Source organism: Austrofundulus limnaeus, unplaced genomic scaffold (assembly GCF_001266775.1).
Source record: "Austrofundulus limnaeus strain Quisiro unplaced genomic scaffold, Austrofundulus_limnaeus-1.0 Scaffold171, whole genome shotgun sequence".
In the NCBI taxonomy this organism is placed as follows: Eukaryota; Metazoa; Chordata; class Actinopteri; order Cyprinodontiformes; family Rivulidae; genus Austrofundulus; species Austrofundulus limnaeus.
The window spans coordinates 399,851-401,452 of record NW_013952573.1 but is presented as its reverse complement, the minus strand read 5'-3'; the positions used below and the strand labels follow the sequence as shown (position 1 = coordinate 401,452).

Sequence of the window (1,602 nt, the reverse complement as noted above, 5' to 3'; positions counted from 1 at the left end):
ATATAAAGTTATTAGTGAATAAAATCCATCTGGATAACAGCAGACTGACTGCTTGTAAAATATACGACAGGTCTGGACCACTCGTGAATTTTGTTTGTGTCTGAAAAAAATCTTAGAATACGAAAACATTGGTGAATGCCACAAATTCCCCTAATCACTCGTACGCACAACTTAAGAACAAATCTGTGCGTACGAACGGTTTTTGCATGAGGCCCAATGTCCTGTGTTAGTCACTGCAATGCTGAGGGACTAGCGATAAAAAGAAGGTGACAAAGAGAAATGTTGAACAGGCCAGGGAGTGGTTTGTATTCAAGAGGCAATCCAACCACCAGGAAAGTGCAAATTACTACAGAGGTTCAGCACAGCAAAGAAAAGAAATCCAAACAAACAAAACTAATCTATTCTACAGTCCTCCAAACTGTCACTACTAAATACACCGACACACTTTCAAATATACAAACAGTGCAAGTGTGCAGAGAAAGCWCAAGAAAAAAGAGGTTAACATTTTTTTTGCAGTTCTGCAGTTAGAACTTTTACATGCAGGTTTTCTGATTAGCTATTGTTTGAGCATCTAGACAAATTTATTGTGTAAAAAATGAAATCAAAAACAAAGATTAAATGTCTGGTGGTGGGCAAAAACGAGAAATAAAAAAAACAGACTTGAGTAATGAAAAGAAAGRACATGCTTCAGGACAGATAGGCCCAAGGCAGTGTGATTCCAACTAATTAAATCAATGAAAATGTCATGTTTATAAGGAAGAACACAAAATATAGGATCACTTGTTTCTATCCCCTCCTCTAACAACAACAAAAACTGAAATGCCTACCAAAAATGACATGATTAGACATGTGCAGCATTGTTTTTTCTTTTGTCCTTACAGGAGGTCAAAAATCAGCAATATGTAGAGGTAAGTTCCTCTGAGGAAAAAAAAATCCATTGATAATTTTCTTAATATTAATTAATGACAACAATCACATTGGGTCAATGCTAGATGAGTTTAAATGAGGTTTCTACTTTATTAGCATTCAGACATTCATGTGCAAGTTTGTAAKTTACCTGCCCATATTTAGCAGCCAAATGAAGTGGGGTCCAAAAGACATTATCAGATGGATGAGGGTCCGATCCATTCTCCAGTAAGACAGACACCACCTCTCTGTAACCACTGGCACAAGCAATGTGGAGCTTCAGACAGGAGAGATAATAAAAGGAGCAAAGACAGGAGAGACCAAAAATGAGGGTGGATTAGGAAAAAAATACTAATGCATAATCTTTTAGAATAAAACTGAGTTGAAAATAAAAGATTGTTGAGTCAGATAAAAGTCTGTGCCCATGTTATTGACATGTGTGACTTTTCTTACCAGAGTCACGCCGTCATCATTGACCTGGTTGAAGCTTCCCCYTGATGCTACCAGCAATTTAACATCAGACATCATGGTGGTGGCTCTCTGTGTCTTCATGGTGTGAATGGAGGCAACATCTACACCTTAAAAAACAAACAGAACACAAATGTTTCACCCGGGGTACAATAAAGACAATTTAAAGTTTTCCTACAACTTTCTTGTCAAGAATGTAGTACTCATTTAGTACGACTCTAATAATCT

At 37.0% G+C, this 1,602-nt stretch overlaps 1 protein-coding gene across 1 annotated transcript in view; it reads right to left on the bottom strand.

Annotated features, from left to right (window-relative positions):
* myo16 (myosin XVI) overlaps positions 1-1,602 on the bottom strand; it is a gene marked incomplete in the record, with an annotated part of 109,202 nt that overhangs the window by 73,000 nt on the left and 34,600 nt on the right. The window contains 2 exon segments of the mRNA XM_014017511.1: positions 1,058-1,183; positions 1,360-1,484. Of these exon segments, the coding sequence (XP_013872965.1) occupies positions 1,058-1,183; positions 1,360-1,484 (251 nt within the window).